Genomic DNA, 27,152 nt, shown 5'->3' with positions numbered 1-27,152 from the left:
TAAGGAGAACTTCAGAAAACCTTTAGAGTGAATCGTTTAAATCTCAGAATATATGTAAGTTTGAAAAGTATTGCATTCTAGAAGCTCCTTTGCATTGTCTCAAGCTGAAGGATAGAGTGTGGAGGCCAGTGAGACAGCTCAGTACTTCAGGAATTTACCATCTTTATGGAACGCATAATGATTGCCAAGCTTGGCCCAGCCCTTCTGTTCCCTGTGTGCATTTATCTATCACTTGGTGTTTTAGTTTTTGTGCTGCTGCAGATCAAACCAAGGCAGTGCACATGGCATAGGCAAGTCTCCTGCCACTGAGCCACACACCCAACTCAGGAATCACATAAATCTTACAACACTTGTTATATCTGAATGTTTATAAATCTTCTTCCCTGCTAAATAGTAATTGTCATGAGAGTGGAACCAAGTCTTCCTTATATAAGATTTTGACTTTATTGTTTCTGTCTGCCCTATGGCATTTTACATGCTCATTTATTCATTTTTTTATTTATCTATAATCGGTCATGATCATGTATAATCCAAAATTCTACCGTGAAAAAGAATTTTTTAATGCTGGGTAATAGTGGCTCATGCCTGTAATCCTAGCCATTCAGGAAGCTGACATCTGAGGACTGAGATTTGAAGTTCTGAGTGGGAAAAGCCAAGCAAGAGCTTGAAGTTCTGAGTTCAAGTCCCAGTACTGGCATAAATAAAAATAAGAAAAATAAATATCCTTAATTGTCCTTAATGTATGTAAGTTTTTAAATAAACATTTAAAATAAGATTTGCCTCCATTGCTCTATGAAAATATGTAAGAGGCACAGTAAGTTTCAAGTATAAGAATGAATAATTTTCACATTAGAACACGAGAACATTTATTGAATAAATAAATGGCTTTGATTTTTAGCTAGGAAACGCAACTTGTGGATCTACTTTAAATTCTTGGGTCTAGAAAAACAATAAAGTACTAATGAAAATGTAAATTTATTACAGTGAGATATAGTGTTATTCTGTATGACACCTTTGGATATGTGACTTTTGTGTTCTTTTCCATATGTGACTTTTATTCAAATACCTCATGTTGTTGACATTATAAGGACAAACTGAAATGTCACTAATGTGACATTCTTTATTTAATTCTAAGTCTTAAGAGATCTGGAGTAAATAGCTCAAGAGTGAGCTCTTTTACCAGTTAGGAACTCATTGATTTCCTAGAGAAATACAAAATAATTCTATAAGAAAACTTTTCATAAATTTGTCAACACATTTCTATTAATGTTTTGAAAGGTCATATAATTAAAATAAAAACATTTAAAAAACAATAGAGAACAAATTTTTTTTATTTGAAATAAGCCCAGCTATTCATAGCCAAAGCATATATTTGTTTCAAGATAACCTTTTGAGCTTTTAAAGCAATATTCTAATTAAGGAGCTAATTTCAGTATTTTTTAAACAGGCAGTTGCATTTTCTTGTATATATTTTTTTAATAAAAATAGATACCATTTAAATAGTAAATGTTGTTAGTACAATTGAAGATTACAGATTTAAAAGAGATTATGTTCTTATCTGGGTCTACTGCTTATTTTTTAGTGGGATGAAATTCTTGACAAGAAAAAAAAATGCCGAGTACAAAAGAAATAATCTTGTTACCCAAAACAGAAACAGAGATGGATACGCAAATAGCATTATTAGAAAAGCATACAACTTATATTCTTTTCCCTAAAATAAATTAGATCAAGAATTTCATGTGAATGTCACATCCTGAAATAAAAAATATGTCCCATATATATCAAACTCTCTCAGATCAATGAGGAGAATTTTATACTAAAGAGACAATATGATTAGCATTTGACTGGATTTGATTAGCTTTTGCTGGCTTGGCTTATAGGAGCTGTCAAGCTTTTATGATTTCGACACACAATAAGAAATGTATTGTGACCAGGCACACACCACATACACAGATAAAATGTTCTCTTCCTTAAGATGGTAGATTGAATATACATCTCTAATCTTGCTCCATCTAAAAATTCCATGAAAGGTCTAAACACGTACAAGGAGAGAATAGGAGAGGAGGCCACAACAACATAATTTCAGAAGTGGGAAGCAGATGGGACAAGTTAGGTTAACTAACTAGCTGATACCAGAGAGAAAAACCATATGCCAACACTCAGGAAAACTGCAACAACAGTGAGATTTACACTTTTGAAAAGTTTTTTTTTTTAATCTCAGGAATTGATAGTATTGGGTACTTCTGGATACAAGGGGATAGAGGAAAAAAACTCAGATAAGGAAGATCACATATAATGTACCCTGGACATTCAGTCCTGGGAGCAGATGGAAAGAGATAAGGGGTTGTCAGGCGTAGTTGAAGGACAAGTATTAAACCAAAAGCTGCAGTCCTAATTGACCATATGTCCAGTGAATGTTGAGAACTCACTACACCTGCTCACCAAGTGAATGTTGAGAACCCACAACACCTGCTCACCATTGTAGCAATGGCAACAAGCCTTTTAACCATTGGAGAGGATGCTTCAATGAGTATTGTCTGGGGAATCTAATCTATTTCAGAAAAAAAAGAGCCCAAAAGACGAACTCAAGGAAGTCACCGAGAAATGTTTGACCCAGATGAGCCTATGGTGAAGATTGAAGTTGATCAGGAACAATAAGACCAATGAATTTCAGCAATCTAGTTTCCTTGTATCTTCTATACTTCATTATGAAGAAACACCCAAGATTTACTAAACATCTAAGGAAATCTTCTATTACAAAAATAGAGGTCACACCAAAGGAGGATGCTCTAAGAAGAGGAGCACAAAGGCGCCAATGCCTATGTGCCTCTGATCGTACAAAATAACATTTACTGAAATGAACTCCAGGAAATGTAAACAAGGTTTTTTTTTCTTTGCAGCTGTTCTCGTTTTCTTTTCTTTTTTTTTTTAATCTTGTTGATTTGTTTATATGTGTTTGGGAGGATAAGGGCAGGGACCCAGAAATGGAGGGACAAGGGTGAACAAATGGAACAGTAGTATCCACTAGATACTAAGTTGAAAATGGACTCTACCCTTGGTGAGTGGGGAGGGAAGGGAAAAATTGGGAGACACTGACCAGAAATAAATATACTGTGTACATGACTTACGTAACTGTAACACCTCTATATCAGCGTTGTGGTATCAATAAACAAATTTAAAAGTAGAGTTCACAGTCAGGTACTAGTGGTTTATGCCTGTAATCCTAGCTAATTAGGAGGCTGAGACAAGATGCTGGCAATTTGAAGCCTAGCCCAAGGAAAGAAAGTCCTCGAGACTCTTATCTCTAAGGATTAAGTGGTGGAGTGCTAGCTAGCCTTGAGAGAAAAAGCTCAGGGACAGTGCCCAATCTCTGAGTTCAAGCCCCAGGATTGGCACACAAAAATAGTAACTAGAAGGGAACAGACACTGAGGAAAATGAAATCTCAAAACACTGTCATTAATATCTTCACAGATAGAAGGCATGGTACTGTATCTGTGTGACCAAAATAAAGAAATTCAGAAAATAACAACGGACCTTAGGAATAATAGGAGAAATGAAAATCTTAATAAGAGGCATGGATGAGAAAGTTAACCAAAATGCACAGAACGTAGAACAAAAAAGACAAAGAGATGGAAAATGGAAAGCTAAGAAACTTGGGATCATTTCACAATTCCAAAGTTCAAATAACAGATTTATGTGGAGTGAGAGGAAATTACCTCCTAAACTATGTATTGCAGAATGGAAACACACACACACACACACACACACACACACACACACACACACACACACACACACACACACACACACACACACACACGTGTCTAGATTTGCATTGCATGCATTCTTTCTTAAGAAAGTGGCTGGAGGATGTATTCCAACAAAATTCGGATGCTAACCAAAAGAGCAGAAGGCCTGGGAGCAGAAGGAAGGCATGCTGGTGGAAGCAGCCTTGGTGAATGGAGAAGGACTTGTTTGTGACTCAGGACAGCAGGGGGAGGAGGGACGTGGCCCAGGGGGAGGGGAGTGATGGGAATGGATGCAGGCATGCTGACATCTGCCATGTCCTCAGTCATCATGCCATCTTTGTACCTTGATTTATTCCCCATTCTGGAGTAATAAAGTAAACTTAAAAAGACAAAACTATGAGATTCTGGAAACTGAATTCAGTCTGGATAAAAAAACAATACAAGGGAACTGGAATGATAATAGCTTGGTAGCTGGCTTAGAGAGAAGCCAGCTCAGCTAAAAGGAGAATGGAAGTATTTAGGATACATTCTCAAAGCCTAACTTATCAGTTACCTGATGTAACTGTAACAGAAAATTTCAGGGAGGGATTAGTGGAAGATGTAGAAATAATTATGAAGACAACAGAAACAGTATTGATATATCCTACAAGAAAAGCAAAAGGCTATATATAATCATAAGTATAATCACAGTGCACTATAATAACAATTGAGACAAAATATTGACGTATAATTTTGACTTATGGGTAATCATTAGAACTTGTAGTAGGAGGATAGAGGATCTTCAGAAAGGGAAGTGAAAAAGCTAATAGTCATTGACAAGAGTTGGAAGTATATATAATGTTCAGAATTAATTAGTCAGGAATTAGCAGTCTAAACATGCTATTGGAAATACTTTGGAAAAAACTATTGGAGACATGACTATTAGAAATAGCTGAAAAGCAGGAAATGGTAGCCAAATAGAAGCCTTTAGGTAAGCTGAGAGAAGTGAGAAGTAACATCATCTTATTTTGTTATAAAGACTTATATTATTTGACTTCCTAAAAGTTTTTTTTATTATTTTTCAAAATCTGTTGACTGAGCACTGTGGCTCACATTTGTAATCCTAGCTACTTAGGGGCAAGAAATCTGAAGGTCGTGGTTCAAAGACAGCTGGAATAGGAAAATCTTTGAGAATTAAAAAAAAAAACACCTCAGTTAACAAGCAAAAAGCCAGAAGCCAGGCTCAAGTGATAGAGAACCAGTGTTGAGAGAAAAAGCCAAGCGACAGTTCAAGCCTCTGAGCTCCCCAGTACATGCACCTGTTCCCAGCCCTCCCCACCAAATCTGACAGATAATCTTGTTTGCATTCACTGTGTATAAGAATGATGTTTGGGAACACATACAAACAGAGGGATGACTAAATCTGTCCAATTAACAAATGTATTAATATTTTATAATGGTGAGAGTATGTAATGTCTAGAAATTTTCATTTTTCAAGAGTATAATATATTATCATATTATCACCTATAAATAGAGCTGATGAATTTGTTCCTTCCATGTAACTGTACTAATATGTTGTCTGACCAATACCCTCCCTCTACTTACCCAATCTTTGGTAACCACTATTCACGTTCCATTTTTTGGCACCTGATGCAATAACCTCAAGGTTCATCTGTGTTACTACAAATGTCAGGAGATTCTCCCATTCTGCTCTATAATCTATCTATCTATCTATCTATCTATCTATCTATCTATCTATCTATCTATCTATCTATCTATCATCTATCCATTTATCCATCTCTCTCCACCTACATACCTACACTTACCAATCTACCTACCTAACCATCTATTATGTATCTATCCCATTTTCTGTGCCCATTCATCTGTTGAGAGACACTTAAGTATGTACTCCAAATCTTGGTTGCTGTGAGTGATCCTGTAAGGAACACGATAGTGTAGATCTCATTTTGTATGTGTGTGTGCGCTCACGCACACCAGTACTGGGACCTGAATTCAGGACCTCCCACTCTCCTTTAACTTTTTCACTCAAGCTGGTGCTCTACCACTTAAGCAACACTTCTGCTTCTGGCTTTTTGCTGCTTATTTGGAGATAAAGGTCTCACAAACTTTTATGCCTTGTTTGGCTTTGAACCTTGATCCTCAGATCTCAACCTCCTGAGTAGTTAGGATCACAGGTGTGAGCCACCATCTTTGGCTTGTAGATGCCTTTTTAATATATATTGGTTTCATTTCCTTTGAGCATGTAGCCAGTTGAGGGACTGATGGATCATATGGTAGTTCTGTTTTGATTTTTTAGGGTTGTTTTCCTTCCTTCTTTCCTTCCTTCCTTCCTTCCTTCCTTCCTTCCTTCCTTCCTTCCTTCCTTCCTTCCTTCCTTCCTCCCTCCCTCCCTCCCTTTCTTCCTCTCTCTTTCTCTCTCTTTCTTTCATCTGAGATTACCCCCTGAGCCACATCTCCAACTCCTCTATTTTACTTTTTAAAGGAACCTTTGTACTGTTTTCTCTAATGGATGTACTAATTTACAGTTCTAGCCACTATATGTTAAGATGCATTAGTATATTAGCATGACCTTTATTTCCCATTCTCACCATCACTTGCTACCTTTTGTCTTTTCGGATAATAGTCATTTTAACTGGAGAGAGATGACATCTCAGTATAGGTCTGATTTGCATTTCATTGATGATTTGTGATGTTGATTTCTCTTGTGCTTATTCTGAGGCTGGCTAATTAGCTACATTCAGAAATACTAATTCACACTAATGAGATGATGTATTATGTAAGAAAATACTGCATTTGTGCATTCTCTCTTAAAGATCAAAGATGCCATTTACAAATAATTCATGCATGCTCAAAATCCTAAATTATGTTAATTACAATGTAAATTTCTCTCAGATTCTCTATTATAGACCGTCAATTAACCTTACTGGCTAGCTGAAATACTGGCAAAATTTCATGTAATAGTTCTTGACACTTAATTAAAAAGAGTTTGTTTTGAGCCACGGATGAAGCACTAAAGGGTTTTTTAAAACACTATGGTCTCTACTGCCAAAATTATGATCAAACCTCAACAAGATAAAAGAAAAAATATTTTTAAAAGTTTCTATTATTTTTAATTGAATGTTGCTATTTTCTTATCATTATTCAAATGGGGGCACAAAAGTATGTTTTTATGTGTCCTTTGGAAGTTCTTGAAACTTAATGCTATTGTTTTGTTATCTTTTTGGGGGTGGGGGGTGGGGGAGAGTATGTCCTGGAGCCTGGAGACAGGGTCTCATGCTCTTGTTTGGCTTCCCCCCCCCACCCCCGTGCTGGCATTCCATCACTTAAGCCCACTTTACTTCTGACTTCTTATTGGTTAATCGGAAATAATAGTCTCCTTGGCTTTCCCTCCCAGGTTGTTTTTGAACTGTGCTCCTCAGATCTCAGTCTCTGGAGTAACTAGGATTACAGGAGTGAGCCAGCAGTGCCCAGTAAGCTTCAGTATCTTCTTTAAATCACTCCAATACCACTTACTGAACAGCTCAACACTCAGAGATTCAGCAAGAACAATTTGAATAATACAATGCCTGCCTCAGTGAAGAATCTAATTTGTATTTGTGTGTGTGAATGTGTGTGTGTACTTTTTAAAGCCTAAAATAGGACTTTATCAATAAGGCTTAACTAACAGAATCCTAAAGAGATATTGAATTATTTGTTGATAACCTGTTCATTAGTCATTCATTCAAAATAAATATTTTCCTAAGTAACTCTTATATGCAATGTAGTCTGTTAATGAACACAGTATGCCAACATTTCTCTCCCAGAATAACTGAACTCTATTTGTTTAAAAATTTTTTGTTGTTATTATAAAGGTGATATACATAGAGGTTACAGTTTCATAAGTAAGGTAATGATACATTTACACGCTACATGAACACAGGGTCTGGGCATTGTCCCTGAGTTTTTTTGGTCCAAGGCTAGCAATGACCTTTTAAGCCATTGTTCTACTTCTGGGTTTTTTAATGCTTAATTGAAGATAAGAGTCTCATGGAGTTTCCTGCCCAGGTTGGCTTCAAACTTCAATCCTCAGATCTTAGCCTCCTGAGGAGCTAGGATTACAGGTATGAGCTACTGGTATGTGGCAGAACATTGAAACTGTAACCATCTGTTCACACAGAGAAGAATTGGTGAAAGGTAGAGAAAAACATCAATCAAGTCTAATACTTCATCATTATCAATGCAGAAATTGGTATTTATAAATTATTAAATAGTAACTGCATTCAATTTGTTGAGAAGTATAAAATTCTGAGTATAGCATGTTATATATTCAAGTATGGAGTACTGAACAAAATTTCTGTATACATTGTATTTTATTGTTACACCGACCTGTTAGGTAGTTATTATTCTTTCTGAGAGTATGTGGGAAGGGGCAGACAGATTCATAAACAGATAAATTACACTAAACTTGCCTCATCACACTCAATTTAATGGGTTAGTAGGATTGAGACAAGGTCTTGTTTGCTCTAGAACCATGACACTAGATATTGTGTGTGGATAATGCGATACTAGACACTATGTCTGACTGATTCAATTTTCATAAAAGCTCTGTGAAAACCTAACTATCTTCAAAGAGCTACGAGTCCTCCCAAGTGAAAACAAAGACATAAAACTTACAAATTTTGAAGGCATTTTTTTTTTACTCATACACTGGAAAATCAATTTGTATAGACTTTTATTGTTCCTCTAGCAAATCATCAAGGTGCTTGTAACAAAAATTAGGTAAATCCCTCGCCTAGCAGGACTGCCTTCACTAGAACAAATCTCCAGGCAACACTGGCCAAACCAAGTGAACGGCCACTGAGATAGCCATTATAGTCTCAAGCTTGTCTCTCACACAACCATGTATTTGAACAAATAAGATTGATGAGACTGATAAATTGCCTTTCCCACGTAAATATTCTAGAATGTTTTGTCTTAGAGAGATGCATGCTGAATCAATCATGAAACGACTTAGGGACTTATTGAATCCTTTCTGCAACGGTGGGATCTATTTCCTTTGAACTGTATTCAGATACATCCAACATTCATCAAAGAAGTGATGCTTAACCATAGGCCAAACAAAGGGCAGAACTAAAAATCTGTGTTATTCTTTTATCAAATCTGTTGGAAAATTCTAAATAGATCAGATAATTTCGATCAATATTCAACTCTGATTAGGCTAGTAACTTCCAGAAAATGCCAGGATGTCAACCTTTATATTTGGACTAGATTCCCCAGATATAGTAACATAGGTATTCCTTTCAAAAGCCGTGTAGGAAGTGGAAGCATGGCTCAAGTGTAGAGCACAGCTGTCAACATAAGTGTGCAAGGCCTTGAGTTCAAGTCCCTCTATTTGCACACACACAGGCAAAAGCCTCCCAAACTAAATAGGAATTACTAGTGCATTACCATACTTGACACATGAAGAAAAAGTGAGACTATGGTTGTAGTGGCTATGATAAATAAGCATGATTTTTCATATTTATTGAAAAAGAAGACAATAAATTATCTAACACTAAACACAGCCAATTTGTACCAGCATTCATTCATTCAACTCATTCATTCATTCATTTGTGATGATAAGTATATAGAAGAGAACATGCGAAGAGATGATACAGCAAAAAGCAGCGGTATATCAGTGGCTCTCACCTGTAATCCTAACTACTCAGGATGCTGAGATATGAGGATCACAGTTCAAAGCCAGCCCAAGCAGGAAAATCTGTGAAACTCTTTATCTACAACTAATCACCAAAATATTGGAGATGGAGCTCTGGCTCAAGTGCTAACCTTGAGTGAGAAAGCAAAGGAAGATACCAAGGGAGAAAAAACTAGAATAAATTAGTCACCAGAAGTGAAATAGAGGAATTTAGAGCCAGGTGCTGGTGGCTCATGTCTATAATCCTAGCTACTTAGGAGGCTGAGATCTGAAGCTTAACATTTCTTGCTAGCCTGAGAAGAAAAGTCTGCGAGAATCTTATCTCCAACTAGCCAGAAAAGCCAGAATTAGAGTTGTGGCTCAAATAGTAAAGCACCTACCTTGAGCAAAAAAGCTAAGCAAGATAAGTTATGAATTCAAGCCCTAGCACATACACACACACACACACACACACATACACACACACACACTCTCTCTCTCTCTCTCTCTCTCTCTCTCTCTCACTCTCTCTCTCTCTCTCTCTCTCTCTCTCTCTCTCTCTCTCTCACACACACACACACACACACACACACACACACAGAGGAATTTAGGGCATGTAAGATAAGATTTTCATACTGAATACTTCTGTTAGCCATTATTGTAGAGAACAGATCCTGGCCTTTATCTAACTTTTTATTTTTTTCCTCCTTCTTTAGTAGAGCACACTATGCACAGGATTAAATATAATTTTAAAATAGTGTCATATTGATTTCTCTTTGTGATGCAGACAACTAAGAGTACCTCTGAAGGAAAGAATTGGAGATCTATGAATGGAAAATCACTGAAATGCAGCCAAAATGTTTTTTTAAATATGAGCCAACATCTGTGATTTGTGTAATGGTTAATTCTGTGCTGATTGTGTGCCAATTTCAGGTCATGAGGCAGGTCTCTGCTGACAAGTGTGAAGTCTGAGGGAGGAAAAAATGCTTTATATTGTTCATACTCGTGCAAATCCATACTATAACTGAGATGGGGCTGAAGGGCAAAGCAAACAAGGCAGCTCCTTTCCCTGGTCATCTCGGGTTGCTGCCCCAGCTGCTGAGGAAATTGCTCGCCCTGAGCAACATGCCTCAGATACTTTCCAAATTGCACTAAAACCTACCAAACTGAGGGCTCATTCACAATACCTCACAGAATTAGAAGGGACATTTGAGACACACACACACACACACACACACACATACACACACACACACACACGTGTGGCACTTGGGTTTGAACTCAGGGCCTTGCTAGGGTGGAGCTCTACATCTTGAGCCATTCATCTAGTCATGTTTTTGGTTGTTGTTTTTTTTTCCTGAAATTTTTATTCAGATTTTTTTCACTCTTTTTATTTTAGTGCCAGTCTTGGGGCTTGGACTAAGGGCCTGGACACTGTTCCTGAGCTTTGGTGCTCAAGGCTAGTGCTCTATCATGTTAAGATGTTAAGCCAGAGCTCTATTTCTGGCTTGTCAGTAGTTATGTGGAGATAAGTCTCATGGACTTTCCTGCCCAGGCTGGCTTTAAACCACAATCCTCAGATCTCAGCCTCTGAGTGGTTAGGATTACAGGAGTGAGCTTGGGTGATTATTTCGGAAATTGAATCTATTAACCCTTTCTTTGTAGGCTGACCTCCAACCAGGGCCCTCCAGTTCTCAGCCTCCTAGAATAACAGTGTAAATCACCAGCATCTGGCCACTTGATAAACTCCTGAGGACATAAAGGGTCATTACTAACATTGGGAAGGGAAGAAATAGTGTGGGAAGAATGAGAGGTGTCAGAATGCAAGTCTCTTGTGTTCCTTTGTTGCTCCTTCCCTTTTCCCTTTCTCAGTTTAAAATTGGCTGTTTTGATGACAGGTAATGGCTGGGGAAATTGCTTTCCATCTGGCCAGGAGAACAGGTTATACAAACTCAGGTTTGAGAGAAAATTTACTAAAGGTTGTTTGGTTGGATCTGAAGGGTCCAGACATCGTTGAGAGTTGATCCAAGTTTGCCTTTATTGTTTCCAATCATGGGATCCATTCTGTTATTGTGAGGTCTCCAATTGCTAGGGCTATGTGGAACTAAAACATTGGTGTTTACATCTCTTGGGTCTGGATCTCCCCTTGGAAGAGACTAGTAATATACCTTCAGCTTCTTTTTTTTTTTTTGGGTCCGGTCGTGGGGCCTGAACTCTGGGCCTGGGCACTGTCCCTCAGCTCTTCAGCTCAAGGCTAGCGCTCTACCACTTGAGCCACAGCACCACATCCGGCTTTTTTCTTTTTGCTTAAGTGGTGCTGAGGAACTGAACCCAGGGCCTCATGCATGCAAGGCAAGCGCTCTACCACTGAGCCACCTTCCCAGCCCATCTTCAGCTTCTTGATAAAGCTGAAGAAGAGCCCTATGTTCTTCAGGAAAGGGTGCTGGATTAGAAGTTACAAAATTTTGTGTGCAAGCACTGATAGTTCATGTTTGTAATCCTAATTACTCAGGAGCCTGAGATCTAAAGATTGTAGTTCAAAGCTAGCCAAAGTCTGAGACTCTTACCTCCAATTAACCAGCAAAATCTGAAAGTGGAACTGTGGCTCAAGTGGTAGAGCAGTAGCCTTACAAGTAAAAGCTCAGGGACAGTGTTCAGGCCCTGAGTTCAAGCCTTGTAACTGGCAAAACAAAACAAAATACCTCATAAGCATAAGGTTGACTGACTGTAAAAGGCTGATATTTTGTGATTTATAGTGCTTGAAACAAAATGTCCCACTATGGATAAAGGAGAATGCTAGTTTGGAATACAGTGCTTGTCAACATCGCTGCATTCTTTTCTTCTTTTGGTGATTCATAGCCCGTAATCCCAGGTATTTGATTGAGGTAACTCGAAGCAGGCTCAGGCAAGATTGTAGAGAGATCTTATCTCAGCAAACCAGTTGGGTGTGGGGGTACACACCTGTTATCCCACTTACAATTGAGGCATAGGGTGGACTGTGGTCTGAGATTGGCACCAGGCAAAAATGTGAAATCCTATCTGAAAGGAATAACAAACCAAAACAAAAGCTGCGAGGGCAGCAGGCCTAACAGGGCTAGTGGAGTGTCCCTTGCTCTAGCAAGCAGGAGGTTTTTAGTTCAAAACCTTTATCCCACTAGTAAGATAGGTCACCATCCCTTTTAACTATTCTTAGATGAGATCTGGGTAGTTATTAACCCTCAAAAGATGAGGGAGGTAGCTTGAGAAATGAGATTCCATGCTACAGCTGAAAGGGTGGAAAGGAAGGCAACAGTGCCAGGTTTCCCCTAGTGGTGGTTCAAGGAAACACATGGGCTGACTGTGAGTGGAGGGGTTCTCTGATAGAATACTAATTTATTTATTAGTTTTTGAGACAGGATCTCTCTTGGTATCCCAGCCTGGTCTTCAACTTGGCATCTTCCTGTCTCCTCCCCAGTGCTGGGGTTAAAGGAGTGAACCAACCAGGCCCAGCCTCTAACTCATTTACTTTGTGTCATTTCTCTTTTGCTCACTTTGACCCTCTTTTGAAACTCAAGTAGTACGTGAGTTTTATGTTTATTGTCTCATAGAAAGAATATGACAAAAGACAGGAGAAGAAAACACACTAAATCTGGCTTTTATATTTAAAAAATTCTAGATATGTACAGGAACTGAAATGATTGACAAAATAGTTGGGGGAAAATATCATCTTTAAAGGGTAGACTTCTTCCTTACTCATCCCCCAAAGTTTAAACAATTACTCAGCTATGTCAGACACTAATAGAGGCTACTTTTCCAATATTCAGTCCTCCAATATTAAGCCTGAAGTGTATGCAAATTTTTCCAAGTTTTTACTTCCTCTAAATCTAGCTATTGTGTTTTGATTAGTGACAGCTAATGAGGGTGCCATACCATATTGCAGGCTGGTGAGAATTCTATAGAATGAGTTGGGAGTGGACAGTTGTCCTCACTTTGAAGAATGGCCTCAGGGAAAGATGCTCGGAATGTCATAGTCATTTGGCTCCATCCTTAGAAGGAAGTGAGCATTGCACTAGGGTACAGTCAAAAGAAGGATGACTAGAATTGCAGAGGTATGAGCCAGAACTTCCAGGTTCCTTGCTGGGACCTGTCTTATTTCTAAGCTACTTCCATGTCTTCTTCTTATTCCTCTTTTTCTTCCTTCTCCTTCTCCCCCTCCTCCTCTTCCTCTTCTTCCTTTTCTTCCTCCTTCCCGTCCCCCCTCCTCCTCTTCTTCCTCCTCCTCCTCTTCTTTCTCTTTTGTTTTTGTTGGTCATGGGGCTTGGACTCAGGTCCTGGCTGTTGTCCCTGAGCTCTTTTGCTGAAGGCTAGCACTCTATCACTTTGAGCCAGGTTTTTTGTTTTTTGTTTTGCTGGTTGTGGGGCTTGAACTCTGGGCCTGGGCACTGTCCTTCAGCTCTTCAGTTCACTCTACCACTTGAGCCACAGCACCACTTCCGGCTTTTTCTGCTTATGTGGTGCTGAGGAATCGAACCCAGGGCCTCATGCTATTGAGGCAAGCGCTATACCACGGAGCCACCTTTCCAGCCCACCTCCAGGTTTTTGAGTGGTTAATTGGAGGTAAGTGTCTCATGAGGACCTTTCTGCCCAGGCTAGCTTGGAACCATGATCCCCAGAGCTCTGCCTCCTGAGTAGCTAGGATTACAGGTGTGAGCCACCTGAGCCTAACCTCTGAGCAGCTGCCTCCTCTACCTCCTCCTCCCCCTCTTCTTCTTCCTTCTTCCTCCTCCCCCTTCCTCCTCCTCCTCCTTGTCCTTCTCCTTCTCCTTCTTCGTCGTTGTTGTCATCATGAGGCTTGAACTCTGGGTCTGGCTCTGCCACTGTCCCTAACCTCTTTAGCTCAAGGTAAGGGTTCTACCACTTGAGCCACAGCACAACGTCTGTTTTTCTGGTGATTAAATGGAGATAAGAGTCTAACAGACTTTCCTGGCTGGCCTGGCTTTGAACCATGATCCTCAGACCTCAGCTTCCTAAATAGCTAGGATTACAGGCGTGAGCCACTGGCACCTGGCTGAGCTTCTTTTTATGTGGCATGAGAAAATGCATTATGGCTAGGTATTGGTGGCTCACGCCTATAATGCTATTTGGGAGACTAAGATCTGAGTTCATGGGACTTCTATCTCCAATTAACCCCCCCCACACTTTACCCCCTCCCCAAACAAACCAGAAGTAGAGCTGTGGCTCAGATAGTAAATCATCAGCTTCAAGCAAAAAAGGTAAGGGACAGAGCCCAGATCTTGAGTTCAAGTTCTAGTTTTGGCACACGCGCGCACACACACAGAGGAAATAATAAAAAGCTGTATTATGGTTTCAGGTATTTGAATTTGCTTCCTTTGTACCTGGTAGATGAGTGCATCCTTGCTGGTATACGGGCCAAAGAGAGAGAACAATGTGAAGAGAAGAGGGATGTTCAGCAGTGCCAGGAACATCCCGTGTGCCTCAAGAACACCTGGATCCGGAGGCTTTTGGCATCTTGAGCTCATGCAGACTCCACTCAGGTGAACCCCACACGTGCGTACCTAGGCTGCTCTAGTCTCTCTCCTGCTGTCTGCTGAGTGTGTCATTCCCTTTCCCCACAAGTAGACATTAGCCCTGAGGGCAGCTCAGAGGGAAGAAAACCTTCCTGGTGAGCAGAAACAATATTAAACATGTTAAAACAGGCAGAGTTGTGTGTATAGATGAGAATTGTTTTCTGATCTCTTACTGTTTCCGGAATTAACTGGAGCTAATTACTACAGAGCATTGGGCTTCATCAGTATTAAATTATGAAGTACTACTCAGTGGAGCCACCTCAGTCTATTTCCCTGTCCTCTGTCAAGGTCATTGTACTCTTTGGGTACAATGCTGAAAGGCACCCCCAAGTGTAGCAGGGCTGGGAACTATACCACTTCTTTATGTGATTTTTATTTTATTTTTTGTGCCTGTCCTGGGTCTTGGACTCAGGGTCCAGGAACTGTCTCTGAGCTTTATTCCTTTCAGGCCACTTGAGCCACAGCTTCAGTTCTGGCTTTTTGGTGGTTAACTGGACTTTCCTGCTCTGATTGGCTTTCAATCTCAAACTGTAGATCTCAGCCTCCTGAGTAGCTAGGATTACAGGCATGAACCACCAGTGCCCAGCATAGAATATTACTTCTTGATAGCAAACTAGTTAGCGATCTGAAAACTTCTTGGTTTCATTTTAGTTTCTCTCTTCACTGCTTTCATTTTTTTCTATAATCTTCCACTTTTCACTTGTTCCTTTGTGCTAACAACTGTCCATTATATGACACTTTCTTTTTTTCCATTTTGAAACAGACCTCAGAACAACCCGCCATTTGGGATGAATAGACACACACCAGCTTGGCCATAATACAGAATGTCTTCCTAAATACCAGATCTAAACAGGGAAGGGTCAATGAAAGGCCATTTCCCCAATTTGCCTAATCTTCTAGTCCTGGGAGCCTTTGATGATGGCTGATGCAGTTAAGGAGTGTGGCACTTGGGGCCTGGAGGAAGGCTGGGTATAATGGAAGCAAGGTAAAATAGCTTGTACAGAATGAGGAATTGGGTAGACTGAAGATGGAAAGTGTAAGTAGGGGAAAATGGGAGTGGGAGAAGAAAATCTGAAAGATGCTTTAAGAACAATGGTTTTGGCTGCCTGGAGCATGTTTAAAATGTGTCTCTAGCGGGCTATGGAAATAGAGTGCCTGGGTTGACACTGCAGCTCCTTTGCATCTGTTACACCTTGGTCAATGGACAGAGCTTTAGGTCTCAGTTTCCTTATCTGTGAAATGAGGAAGAAAAAATACTGGGAGTAATAACTGTTCCACAGGAATGCAGGGGATATGAAACAAAAGAGGTAAAGCATTTAGGACAATTGCTGCCTTGGAGAATTCAAGGGAAGTTAGTTGCATCAGGTGCTGGTGGCTCACATCTGCAATCCTAGCTACTCAGAAGGCTGAAGAAAATTCTATGAGATTTTTTTTCTGGTCATGATTTTTTATTTATTTTTTATTATCTGTACATAGAATTATTCAGTATTTTTGTTTCTGGGCAATATTGCCATTAAGATTCCCAAAACTACTAAGTTACATCTCAGTTGAGTTCTTCCATTAACTCTGCTCCAATTTTCCTATGAGACTTTAATTTCCAATTAAATATCAAAAAGCTGGAAATAGAGCTATGACTCAAGTGGTAGAGTGCCACTCTTGTGCATCAAAGCTAAGCTAGAGGCAAGGTCTTGAGTTCAATCCCCAGTACAGGTACACACACACACACACACACACACACACACACACACACACACACACACACACACACACACACACACACACACACACACACACACACACACACACACACACACACACACACACACACACATTTTTTTTTTTTTTGTCAGTCGTGGGGCTTGAACTCTGGGCCTGTCCCTCAGCTCTTCAGCTCAAGGCGAGCGCTCTACCACTTGAGCTACAGCGCCACTTCCGGTTTTCTGGTGGTTTATTGGAGATAGGAGTCTCACGGTCTCTCCTGCCCCGGCTAGCTTTGAACCGCGATCCTCAGATCTCAGCCTCCTGAGTAGCTAGGATTACAGGGATTACAGGCGTGAGCCACCAGCGCCCGGCCACACACACATTTCTAACTTATACGAAGAGGCTTTACTTTCTAATTATGTATAGACACTTATATACACTTGACTAATGAAACATTTCTATGTCATTAGAGAATTTATAAATACCATTTATGTCATAATATAAATCTGTCCTTATAGCTGACTCTCTTGCCTTTGCCGTAAGTGTGTTTGTACCAATGGTACATTTGTCTGTACTTTTCATTTCTCTGAGTCACAGGAGTGTGAGATGTTCGGGAACAATTGTGCTCCTTTTGTGTATGCAATGTTAATTTCATTAAAATTATAACAAGGACAACAAAATATTTATTTAGTAATCTTTGGTATGAGTCATTGGATCATAAAAATAGTACCATCTGTAGTAGTGGACTTCATGGGAATTGCTAAAATGCACAGATCAACCCTAAATTATTTTTGCTTTTCCTCAGTAATATTTTCCAGCTAGGGACATTACTTCCCCATTGTAATTCCTTGTTACTCATTTACAGCCTGATCTGAATTCCCATTATTCTTTCTTTTATTCCCCAACTCTCCTTGAGAGTGCTAACTGGCAAGAAAAGGCCTAAGATACCTAAAGAAAGAAAAAATAATAAAAGAAAAGCACTTCAGAAGAGGACAAATAGATTTGGAAGACAAGGAGCTGATTGTGTGTTATGTATTATTTTCTATGATTCGTAAGTGGATTGTAGACACACTTGAAACCTAGAGAGGCACTACAAATAAAAAGTATAATTGAAGTCTGCATTTACTAGATAGCTACTTCAATATTTTTTCTTTAAAGCAAGGGGAAAAAAACCTTCCAATTCTCTCAGACCAACCTCAAGTTAACCCAGAAGTAAAGACTCTGGGCTGTTGTGTTAAGTGAGGAGGGAGGGTCATACTTGCCTGCCCATGAGTAGCCCACAAAGCTATTACAATAGCACAAGACTCCATTACCTGGGGAGCTCAGAATCAATTGATACAGGCATCAGCAAGGGAAAAGTAATTCCATTCTAATCAAACAGAATGGTCCTTTGTCCAAAATGATCAAGAAAGTGTTTGGGAGAGGGCCTTTCCAATTTGTGATCTGGTCAAGATTGGATTGTCTTTTTTATGTCTGACTTATGGAACATCTTTGCACCCAATGAAAATACTATGAGGAATAATACCTATTCTGGCAAGCCTTTGAACATCTCTTTCCCTCTAGCCAAATAACATAACTAGAATTCATCTGCCATGCTGGGTATCTAGAATCTATGAATTTTGAGAGGAAGAGTGGCAGAACACAGTCATAATATTCGATGTACATCTGTGAAAACAAATTTCTGTTCTTTATACTATCAGTCTGTGGTATTTTGTGACAGTAGTCCAAGAATCTCATTCAAGCACTGTGAGCTGTTAAACCAACTAGAGTGTCTAAGTCTTTACTCCACAAAGGCTGATCCCAGTATGAGAGCAGATGCTATTTCTGCTACTCGGGAGGAAATCAGCCTAGAAAGGGACATTTGGGGAGCGTCAGATTAATTGCGCAAAGTTCCCTAGAGTAGAGGAAAGGAGATGGCAATGTATAAAAAGATGGGCTTATGTTTCCCACCCTCCACTTTTTGTGCCAGAACTGAACTTGAATTTGGGGCCTGTGCTTTTGTTTGGCTTTTTCACTCAAATCCAGTACTCAATCACTTGAACCACAACTTCGCATCTAGATTTTAGTTGATTCATTGGAGATAAGAATCTCACAGACTTTTCAGCCCTGGCTAGCTTTGAACTGAGATCCTTACATCTCAGCTTCCTGAGTCACTACCAATACTAAGTGGGCTTCTGTTTTTAACAACAACTATAGAAAATTCCCCCTACCTTTCTTATTATAAAAGCTTCCCATGTTAAATGTAGAAGTATTAATTGTAGAAGTTAATTGTAGAAATACAGGAAAATGAAGAACGTAATTATGATGGCACCACTTGAGGGTGACTATTCTTTTTTATATACTAATCGATGTACCTCATGCATAACATACAGGTATATATGCATACGTATATAATTTACACATATATTTATATGCATTTTATGAATTATTATGTATTATATATAAGGAAATGACTTTTTTGTGATCATCTTTTTGAGACAGGTTTGATATATAGCCCAGGGTGGCCCTGAAATCCTCTTGCCTCAGCCTCCCACATGGTGGGATTATAGGAGTGAGTCACCATGCTGGCTTGTGGTGATCTTTTCTCATAAATATCATTTTTTCAATGTCTGATATCTTTTCATAACATCAAGTTATATAGTAGAAATGGAACCAGTTGGGTGGGATGAGTCTAGGTCTTATATAAAGCTTTGAGGAAGATTTTGTCAAATCACCTTCCAGAAAGGATGGACACATTTATTTCATATGCTCAGTTTCCAGTTACTCAGCTGCTCAGAGGATTTCAACCAAAAACCTAGGGAGGACCATGTATGACCTAGAAGACACTGAAGCTCTGTGTCACCAGTGGCATGACTCCGAAGTGTTCCGTGGTGATGCAGAAGGAATTTCCCACCTTAGCAGAACAACAGGAGATAGGGGCCACAACCAGTCAGCAACCCAGAGTCTAAGAGAGAGCCTGCCCTGTGGGCTGGAGGAGGATGTAGAGGTGTGAAGAAAGGGTTTGTGCCACTCATGCAAGAGTGGAAGAGTGGAGGCTGTTTCCCCGAGGATTTCTGAGAAAAAGCTGGAGCAGCCATGGGTTGAGGTTCCGGAGATTTCACCCCAGGGAGCTTGAGATCACTGATTTTATGACCCTTGCTTGTTAATTGGATCTCTGGAGCTTTCAGGGCCTGGGAAAATACAGGTTATCCTAGGGGATGAGAACAGAGGCTTGGTAGACTTGGCAGTTTTTGTGCATTAAGGGAAGTTGCTATTTGGTCTTGGTTCTTGGCCTTGTATAAGAGACACAATTACAAACCCTGCTCTCGTGTGTGTGTGTGTGTGTGTGTGTGTGTGTGTGTGTGTGTGTGTGTGTGTGTGTGTGTGTGTGTGTGTGTGAGTGTGATTGTACTGCGGCTTGAACTCACAGCCTCATGCTGATTAATTGGAGACAAGAATCTTGTGGACTTTTCTGCACAGGCTGGCTTCAAACCTAGATCCTCAAATCTGACCCCTGGAGCTAGGCATCCACATGGGCTCCTTAAAACTTGGCTTCTGACTGAAGAACAGAGGCAGATTTTTCCATTTCAAGAAACTGTCCATTCTACTTGGATAGAATTAGATGAATTTCTAAATGAGTATATATTTCAGTAGATGTGTATTTTACTTTTCCTTTGCTGATTAGCTAGAATTACAGGCGTGAGCAACCAGCACTAGGTTCTAGCTAATTCTTTTCCTTCCTTCCTTCCTTCCTTCCTTTCTTCCTTCCTTCCTTCCTTCCTTCCTTCCTTCCTTCCTTCCTTCCTTCCTTCCTTCCCTCCTTCTTTCCTTCTTTAAGTAGTTGTACACAAAGGTTTGATTTAACAAATTTTAGCTCATCTTTGAATAAAAAAACAAACATGAACATTATAAACATGAAAATTATATGACATTAGATAGATTGCTTTGGCAACTAAGTTGCTACATAATATGCTCAGTTCTTAGACTAAATGTTTTAGAGAGAAGAGCCAGAGTTCCAATTATCATTGGAGTCCCTCTAAGGATGGCCAGCTGTGATTTCTGACTTGTTGGTAGAAGGTGCATGTGAGAATCACTAGGGTAGCTTTGCGCTTCCTTAGAAAGGTGCCGTCACTTCTTACTGAGTTCCAGTGTTCAGAGTCCCTAGTTGTTCCTAGGCCTTGGACCTTTGCTGGTCGACAAAACCTACACAGCAGAAAGTCATACTGACCTTTTCTTTGTGTTTGTGTGTCAGTCCTGGAGTTGAACTAAGGGCCTGGGTGCTGTCCCTGAGCTTCTTCACTCAAGGTGAGTGCCCTACCTTTTGAGCCACAGCTCCACTCCCAGCTTTTTGGTGGTTAATTGGAGATAAGAGTCTCACAGACTTCCCTGGCTGGCTTTGAACTGCAATCTTCAGATCTTAGCGTCCTGAGAAGCTAGGGTGACAGATGTGAGTCACCAGTGCCCAGCTCAGCTCACACTGATCTTGAAGCAAATAGACTACAGCTAGATTTAATCAAAATCATGTAACACTTTGTTATTTTAATTTTTTTGTGTGTGTCCTGTGGCAGATGGACACCAGGATACTCTCTCCCTGCCAGGCTGCGAGCTGGGGCCCTGGCTTCCAGATTCTACTGCCAATGTCGCTTCCCTCCCCCAAATGGGGTGCACTGGCCGAAAGCAATGGACAGACTTCCAGCGGGACACATCACGTCTTTTCCCGGCACTGTTTCCCCCTACCACGGTGGATCTGATCACTCCTCCTGGTCTCCCTTACCAATGAAACTGGGAAGAGGCCTTACCGTCCATCACCGGCTTGGGCTGCGAGCTCTTGAGGCGCAGCGAGGGCCGGAAGCGGGTCCGGTCGTTGAAGCTCCAGCTCTTCTGCACTTTGGTGGGACTGCCCTCGGCCGTGATGTCGGTGCTCGGGGACCTGCGGTCACCCACCGAGGCCTGCCTGCTCTTGATGCTCTGTCCCCGGGGGCTGGCCATGCGCACCCGCTCCTTGAAGCTTAGCTTCTGACTGTAGAGAACAGATACTCGGTTAGCTTGCGCACCCTTTCCCTTCTGTCGGGTAAAACAAGTCGATGTTGCAGATGGGTATGCATTGTATTAGACATGGGCTTTTCCCCCCTCAGTGAAAAGTTGATCTTTATTCCATCTCTCTGTCATAGCATTCATATTCAATCAGTCTCATCCTAGAGATGTACACGCATTTCTTGAGTTTATCACAGGCCGAACTGAGACCAAACACAAGCAATTCATATCCAATTATCCTGCAGATAACCAAGGATTGATTCGGAATGCACTTAAAAAACAAAAAGTATTGGGTGATTTGAGCTTTACTTTTAACCGAGATATTTTTAAAAGTAATTCTTTTTTGTTTGGGAGCATATCTCTTTGTAATTTCTAAATGTCTCTATAGAAAAACCAGGGACGAGAGTTAGACATGTAGTTACATTCAACATGCATTTTGTACTCCAGGCAAGATTATGATATCCATAAACGCATGCAATTGCATAGCCAGTGGGAACATTGCCTCCATCTTATTAGACACATACAACATGTAATGAATGTGATGACTGAGGAGTGGAATGCGAGGTAATGTTCACTAACACGATTTCCTGCTATTAAGCAGGATATTGATTTGCTGTGGCAGCTACCAGTACATTGTATTTATTTAAACCTTCAGTTCTCTGATGCTATCCTGGATAGGGCTGATGGAGGAAGGATTAATAATAAGTGACAACAAATCCCTAATGTATCTCACAATTTCCTAATCAAGGCACATGATTTGGGGTGTGGGAGGGGCAGGATGGAATCACAGAACTTAGGGTTCTCTAACATTCCATCAAAGCAGCAATATAGCTAAGGGATTCTTGTGGGACTCAAATAGGAAACTTGAACTCAGGGCTTGTCCCTTAGCTTTTTTCTTTTTCTTTTTTCTTTTTTTTTTTTTTTTTTGCTCAGAGGTAGTGCTCTTCCACATGAGCCACAGCCCTACTTCTGGCTTTTGGATGGTCAACTGGATGAAAGTTGCAAGGACTTTTCCTGCCTGGACTGGCTTTGAACCTTGATCTTCAGATCTCAGCCCCCCTCTCTCCCAATAGCTAGGATTGCAGGCATTGAGCACCCAACTGGAGAAAAGTTTGTATTGGCATGTTGTTTGTTTTCCTGTTTCATTTAGAAAGCACTTGAGTCCCAGGACTCAGCAGCGGGCAGTGGCTTGGCAGCTCTTCAGAGTCATGCTGTAGCCTCTGTGGGGGAGAAGGCAGCCATGTCAGAGATAAGGATTATAGAGACCCATGGAGACCTTGTCTCTTCCACTTACCACAGTGTCCACTGTTCCCAACTGCAGCATGCCAACAGCAAATGTGTTTAGTGGATATGTGTTTTGTAGCTAACAAGAAACAGTCACATTTATTTTCCCATGCCTATTTGCTTTAACAAATGATACTCTTGAAAGGTTCCACGTTTGATGGATGCTTACATGGACACAAATCAAACCCTGAACAATGGTGAGAGTTCTGACAGCAGTAAAGGAGTTGACCATGCAACCAACATTATTCTCCCACCCCATGTCTGACTGCAGACACAGCTCAGTCCAGCACAACTAGCTGAAAGGCACATGCAAAGAATGAGCGGTGCGGTGTTGTGACCAGCGTCTTTAAAACAGTCCCACCAGGAGAAAGGCTTATCTATATTCCACATAACTGATGACAAAAACAATAGAAACAATGGAAAACTTCATCTTCTTATTGGCAGGCTATGTTCTCTATGTCATCCATAAACTTTCAATTATTTAAATAAATCCATAAAAATAGATAGGAACTCAAATGTCAACTCTTTTTAACCTTTTTTTGCCCCCCCCCATTGGGAAAACTTCCCATCTCTTTCTGATTTCAGTGTGTCTTTATCATAATTTAAATTTATGATAATCTGGTTCAGAACATATATGCATATTTTTGCACTTTTTCAAGCAGATGTAGCTCTATTATAAGCTCCTCACTAGTCCCAATCTTATCTATTATACCTTTTCTTGAATTAGCAGATGGATAATTATGATAGAAGGTTTTTATCAAATTATTTTCTCAAATTTTCAAGTTATGTCTCTTTCCTATGCCAACTAAATTTACAGGCAACTGAGAAAATCATGAAACAATTTTATATGAATTTTGCTTTATTCTTTCTATAACTTTCATTTCGGGTCTCATACCTGTAATCCCAGACACACAAAAGGCAAAGATTGGGAGGATCACAGTTTCAGACCAGCCAAAACAAACTTAGTGCAATTCCATGTCAATCAATAACTGATGATGTGTGCTTGTCACCCCAACTCCCTAAGGAGTCAACTATGTGAGAATTGCAGATTGACCCCAGACAAAAATGAGAATCTATCCAAAAAATAACTAGAGCAACAAGGGCTATGGGTATGGCTAAAAGGGTAGAGAGCCTGGCTAGGCTCTGAGTTCAAATCCCAATATCAAGAAAAAAATTTTATTAAAAAAGAAAAAGCATAAGCACTAAAAAGTTAGAAAGCATAAAAAGGAATTATCAATATCAAATTCACCATATTTATGATAAAATATTTAAGAATCCCTTATCAAAACTATTTCCACAGTGTCCATTGAAACATTTTGACATTACTTAATATGAATATCTGGAAGAGGGGAATAAAATTATCTAAATCTCAGTACTATTTGGAGTACCTAAATTTGGTAGAAATGAATTCTTGGTATCATTTTCTTCTCCAAGAACTAGAGCTTCTTGAACTCAGGGCCTAGACTGGTTCGACTTCCTTTTACAGGAGTGGTGTTCTATCACTTGAGTCATGCCTCCAGTTTGATTTTTCACTAGCTAATTGGAAATGAAGTCTTTGGAATCTTTCAGACTTTTTTTGCAAGCCCAGGCTGGCTTCAAACCTCTAACTTCCAGATCTTAGCCACCTGAGAAGTTAGAATCACAAGTGTGAGCCACCGTAATTGGGCTCCATTCCCTTTTTGTCATCAATTACACAAGTATTGTTAATATATTAAAATAAATGATTTGTGCCAGTCCTGGAGCTTGAACTAGAGGGCCTGGGAAGTGTCCTGAAGTTTATTTTGCTCAAAGCTCAAAGTGCTCTATTACTTGAACCACAGTGCCACTTCTGGATGTTTTGGTAGTTAATTGGAGATGTGTCTCACAGACTTTCCTGCCTGGGCTGCCTTTGAACTGCAGTCCTCAGATCTCGGCCTCCTGAGTAGTTGGGATTACAGGAATGTGCCACCCAAACCTGATTTTAAAAATATTCAAAACTGTTTTAAAAAATACTCAAAATTATGCATTACATTAGAGAAAATGTAATGTTTTCGTTTGCTTTTCTTTTGACACAATGTAAAAGTTGAGAAAAGTCTCCTAACCCAGCATTATTTTTAACTAAGGCAAATGTTTCCTCAAAGTAAGGGTCTGTTCTTGTGTCCTCTCAGGAAAAGCTTATTCTTATTAGTGGTTCTACTTCATTTCCCCTTTGGAAATCAACAGAGCACCTTGATTAGATGGTTAGTAAACTGCTTAAGTGGCCACTATTGAAAACACACAATGATGAAAAATAGACTCTTCACTGGGACACTCAAATTTCCACGCTTGTTCTTGCATCTTTGGTGACATTTAGAAGCATGACTTTTGGAAGAAGATTGATGCAGCACTACTTTTTTTTTTTTTTTTTTTTTTTCAGGAAGCACACAAATGACAATCCCCAGGAGACCAACACATAGGTCTGTCTTTTGAAGACAGTCGCCCAGAGTTCACTGTGGTCAGGCCTGGAGCATCTCAATCTGCAGTCCCACATTCCCAGCTGAGGACTGGGCTCTGCCTGGGAATTCAGAACCAGAACCAGATGGACCTATCACTCAGATGGCTCAGCGTGCACATCATTACTAGTTTGCTTCCTGCTAGGGAATTCTGTACGATCAGAAGCCCAACCCTAATCCTTCAGGATTTAGATTGCTGTAGTTATTGTTATACTTAATTAGGGTTTTAGCCCATCACACGAGAAGCATTCTACAAATTCTCGCCTCAGGCAACCATGGGTCACTCAGCCTATAAGCCAGTGCGTGCAGCAGCTTAGCAGTTGTTCAGCCACAAGGGGGCGCCAACCAGCTGATCGCCAGTACTCTCCTATTTCTCCCACTTGCTGAGTCAAAAAGCAAGCCACAGGCAACAAGGAAAATGACAAGCGGGGTTGAAAACAAAAACAAAAACAAACTAACAAATAAAACAACTCATTCAAGAAGTCCCTAGGAAGAGTGAGTCTGTGAATAGGGCTCAGGTGGGTTGGCAGTGTAGCCTGGTCATGCACCTGAGGTTAGTTGGCATTCTCAAATCTCATGTCACTAGCCAGATGCTGGGTACCTCTGCTTCCGTGAAGTGTACATTCTGAAGAGCTTCTGTTTATTACTACAGAACTTACTAGGAGTGAGCGAAATAGCAGCACATTACTAAGCATTTCACCACCAGGAAAGTGCTCAGGAATTTCTTTCCTTCCTTCTTTCTTAAACACCAAACCATTTGACCTCACTGCTTGTCTTGTTTGCTTTTGATTTTGTACCAGTGGAAGGGCTTGAACCCAGGGCCTTGCACCTCTAACACTTGAGCTATGCCTGCACTTCCAGCTTTCTGTTGGTTAAACAGGTGAAAGTCTCAGACTTCTCTGCCTGGGCTGGCTTTGAACTACCATCCTCAGATCTCAGCCTCCTGAGTATCAAGGATTACAGGCATGAGCCACCAGAACCCTGCTCCCATTACTGTTAATATGTAAGTTCATAGACGATATAAGGAATAAGTACTATATAGTTTAATTGTGCTGCTTGATATATAACCATTGCTCTTGATTGTTAATTAGAAATAGGCATAACAAATGATGGTATTCTATATGTTAATAATTATTTAATATGGGAATAAGAATCCAAATACTTTAGATATAGAAACCCCTATAATAACTATCAATGTAACATAGTATAAATGGGGAATAAAGTATTTCAACAATTTTAGGAATACGTACTTACAAAAGTCAATGAAGCAGATAGTAGTAATTGCTTTGAAATCTAAAAGCAGAAGTTCTGAATCTGTGCAAAGCATCTGTATTACAGTTACTATAGGTAACTGGTTATCAGGTTCAATAAATGTTAAAAAATAAACAAGAAAAATTCCAGATATACAGTTTGTAAACAGGAAAAGGTGCTTTTATTTATTCTAAGTCTTATTATGTGCTTTAAAAAAATATTGGCTCTAAGGCTTGAACTCAGAATCTCATGCTTTTGCTTAGCTTTTTCACTTATAACTGGTGCTTTACCACTTGAGCCCCACCTCTACTTCTAGAATTTAACTGGTTAATTGGCGATAAAAGTCTCATGGACTTTTCTATTCAGGTTCCTGATTAGCTGGGATTATAGGCATGAGTCACTAGCACTTGGCTTTCTGATATTTTTTTTAAAGTAAATCTTGTCCTCTTATCAATAAATGTG

At 40.0% G+C, this 27,152-nt stretch overlaps 1 protein-coding gene across 3 annotated transcripts in view; it reads right to left on the bottom strand.

Moving 5' to 3' along the window:
- Positions 1-27,152, bottom strand: part of Kcnq5 (potassium voltage-gated channel subfamily Q member 5) — a 549,988-nt gene that overhangs the window by 35,738 nt on the left and 487,098 nt on the right. For 2 of the 3 annotated variants that reach the window (XM_070012174.1, XM_070012175.1), the window contains one exon: positions 21,450-21,670. In XM_070012174.1, the coding sequence (XP_069868275.1) occupies positions 21,450-21,670 (221 nt within the window). Of the gene's footprint in view, positions 1-21,449; positions 21,671-22,978; positions 23,000-27,152 lie in introns of all 3 variants that reach the window. The other variant, XM_070012173.1, reaches the window with a different exon arrangement.

Source organism: Dipodomys merriami, unplaced genomic scaffold (genome assembly GCF_024711535.1).
Source record: "Dipodomys merriami isolate MVZ:Mamm:240054 unplaced genomic scaffold, mDipMer1.0.p SCAF_89, whole genome shotgun sequence".
NCBI classification, from domain to species: domain Eukaryota; kingdom Metazoa; phylum Chordata; class Mammalia; order Rodentia; family Heteromyidae; genus Dipodomys; species Dipodomys merriami.
The sequence above is the reverse complement of the archived record's forward strand: the minus strand, read 5'-3'. Positions and strand labels throughout refer to the sequence as shown.